The sequence below is a fragment of the Stegastes partitus genome, unplaced genomic scaffold, assembly GCF_000690725.1.
Source record: "Stegastes partitus isolate 25-593 unplaced genomic scaffold, Stegastes_partitus-1.0.2 Scaffold2459, whole genome shotgun sequence".
Lineage (NCBI taxonomy): Eukaryota > Metazoa > Chordata > Actinopteri > Pomacentridae > Stegastes > Stegastes partitus.
Window position 1 is genome coordinate 21,451 of NW_007580190.1, and position 3,275 is coordinate 24,725.

Below are 3,275 nucleotides of genomic sequence, written 5' to 3' on the forward strand. Positions count from 1 at the left end.
GTACCCCCATGTATCACCAGGTGTCACCAGGTATCACTAGTACCCCGATTGGCTCCAGACTAGTTATGATGTCATTAAACCTGCAGGTACAGCCAGGTGCTAAAGTAAGAACAGAGAAACCGTCAAAATGACATCATACAGGTGTTCAGGTGGCATTACCTGTCTGCCTGGTATCAACTGCTGCTGCAGGGGATCAGTCGATTCCAGGAACCAGGAAACATGTTTCAAGTGTTGTCTCAGTTGAATCTCAGTCGAACTTGAGTAGATTCTGAGTAGAACATTGGTAGAGCTTATGTAAACTCTGAGGAGAACCTCAGCAGAATCCCCGCAGGCTGTGAGTAGAACTTCAGCAGAACTTCAGTAGACTGTGGAGAATCTTACTGAATATCAGTAGAACTTGAGTAGACGCTGTAGAATTTCATGAGGACCCAAGTAGACCCTGAGTAGAACCTCAGTACAAACTGAGTAGACTCTGTGTAGGTCCTTGATGAGACCTTCAGTAGAACTTGAGAAGACTGTCCTTCAGACCTCAGTTGAACCTCAGTAGAACAGAGGCAGTGAATATTTGTTTGCAGGAAATGAATGTGACCTGACCCCTCCTGTCACCTGATTGGTTAATCATCAGTGTGTGTCTGATGTTGCTCACCTGTGCGCTCCAGGAGGGTGGGGTCATGACACACCCAGCTCCTCCTCAGCCAGTCAGAGAGAAGAGCTACACAGTGGGGCGGAGCTACGACACCGCCTCCGGCAGGATCTTCGCTATGACAACCACGGATGACAGCTCCTATGTTACCATGATGACAGAAAGCGTGACGGCAGGCCAGCAAGTCCAAAACATCCCAGTGTCCACCACTGATGATGTCATCACAGGGGGACCCCTGATCACCATCCATGAGGTGAAAACGCCAACCTCACCATCAGAGCCGCCGCCCACAATCTGTGGTACCATCAGCGGGGCTCAGACCAGTCGAGGCGGATCCACAACTCTGGACCTGTGTGGGCCCGGAGTCTCTGTGACGTCACTCGTGTCCCCGTTCTCCCCATCTAAATCTCCTCTGGGCGAGCTGAGCCCGGTGCTCGGCAGGACGTCGCCCTGCATGGCCAGAGTGGTACGCTGATTGGCTGGTTGGTGGTTGGCATGGAAACAAGCATGAGGAGCAAACACAGCGAGTTCACGGCACCTCGTTAACCTTCAGCAGCCAATCAAAGCGTGGCTGAACGCTGGCTCGTCTCAGCCGTTTCAAACTGAACACCTCAGCTCTGACACACTGCAGAACCCTGAAGGACCAGACCCAGAGACCAGGACCAACGCATGGGCCGCCTGGACTCGTGCCCGGTCCAGCAGGTCTCCTCCTGGTCTGGAAAGTAGGTGCTGCAGGAAAGTTTTAATGTTTTTCTGCCAGAAGCTTTTTTGTTCAGCTTTGGCTCAGTAAGAATCAGTTTTGTGCTCCTCCAGCAGGAGGCAGTGAGGAGCTGCAGTGTTCAGTTTAAACTCTCCTCAGCTTCTCCCTTCACCTCCTCCCAGACGCCATTTTGTTTCTGCTCCTTTGATCAAAATGGAGCACAGGGAACGCCAGCTGGTTTGCTTTTGTTTTATCCTGATCTTTGTTTCCTTGTTCCGTGGGCTTTCTTGTCTCCTGGGGGGCGGGGCTTATTTCTGTTTTACTGATTGGCACTTCTTTGGTTGGTTCCATCGGCTTCGTTTTGTTTTTTCACTTTGTGTGAAGCTGCTGCCTTCTTAGAAAACCTCCAGGTCCAGTCCAAGTATCCCAAAGCTTCAGCTGTTAAGGAACCAACAGAGAGACAGAAATTACTGCAGAGAGACAAAACAACGCAAAAAGACAACAACTATCACAAACAGACACAAAGTTACCAATCATCTGATCTGAGAGACAAAATCCTGTCACATGATTATTTAATGTGCTGTTCACCAGCTAGCACACAGTGGTTAGTAATTATTGACTGATTACTAACAAACACGTTAACTCCGCCTACCTGACCCCGCCCAGCATGGCCGCAGATTCTATTCAGTTTCTATTCGTTGTTGACGTCATCTTTACTTTAACATGGGATGTGATTCAACAATCTAACATTTGTTTATTTGTTTGTTTGTTTGCGCAGCCTAAACCTACATTTGATGAAATGTCTCCTGAGCTCACAGCTCTGCTGAAGTCAGCAAGAGAACAAGAAACCTTCAGAGAACACAATTTGCTGAAGGTACCTGTCTGTCTCTCTGTTTGTCTTCACACCTGTGCTACAGCTGAGCTTACTGAGCTGTGGCCCCGCCCCCTCACCCCGATCACGTGATCTATTTTCTTTCCTGTTTCAGACTTCAGAGAAAGTGGAGACAGTCTTCCTGCTTCCAGCTGAGTCACATGACAAGGACCAGCCAATGGCAGAACAGGTAGCAACTGCAAGCCTTTTGGGCCCGCCTCCTAGTAACCCCCCACCCCCTCCACCAGGGGCCGGTGACGTCTCAGAGCAATGGAACTGTGACGGCAACGATGCTAACAATGCTAACCAGGCTAATAGCCCGGCAGGCAAACATGATGTCAGCGATGATGATAGCAGCAGCCAGACAAGTGATGATAATGCTAGTGAGGCTAGCGAGGATGCTATCAGTGTGTTAGCACAGGAAGCAGTGGAGGAAGCCATGGAGGCTGCAGTCAGACAGGCTAATGATGCTAACAATGCTAACCAGGATAGCATCAATGCTAACTTCGCACTCACCCATGGTGAGCAGATGCAAGCTAGCATGGAAGCTAACAGCCCAACCATACCCCGCTCTGTCCTCGCTGGGACGCAGCATTACCATGACAGCGAAGACTCCGACCACTCACAGGAGGATGAGGGGGGGTGGAGCTTTGAGGAAAACTCCCCTCCGCCCTCTTTGCCCCGCCCCACATCCAGGCTATCGGCCAATCAGACGCAATCATCCGCCCACAGCGACGATGATGGTGACGAGTCCCAATCCCTGCAGGAGGTAACATTTGTGACATCTGCCCATCTGCCCCAGACAACTGCCCCTGCGACACCTGCCCCTATTAAACCTGCCCCTGTGACACCTACCCCTTTGACATCTGCCCCTGTGACACCTGCCCCTTTAAAAATCTGCCCCTGTGAAACATACCTCGCTTCTTCTTGCCCCAAAGAAACTTGCCCTGGTAATTATGAAAGAGTGGATGTGAGTCTGTGCTGGTGGTGAGCGTTACCATGGAGGGACAGACTGGTTTTACTGGGACTGGTGGTGAGCGTTACCATGGAGGGACAGACTG

The 3,275-nt window shown here is 50.7% G+C and overlaps 1 protein-coding gene across 1 annotated transcript in view; it reads left to right on the forward strand.

Moving 5' to 3' along the window:
- Nucleotides 1–3,275, forward strand: part of LOC103375082 (band 4.1-like protein 3) — an 18,134-nt gene that overhangs the window by 12,423 nt on the left and 2,436 nt on the right. The window contains exon 16 of the mRNA XM_008305281.1: nucleotides 2,330–2,983. Coding sequence (XP_008303503.1) covers nucleotides 2,330–2,983 — 654 coding nt within the window. The remainder of the gene's footprint in view (nucleotides 1–2,329; nucleotides 2,984–3,275) is intronic.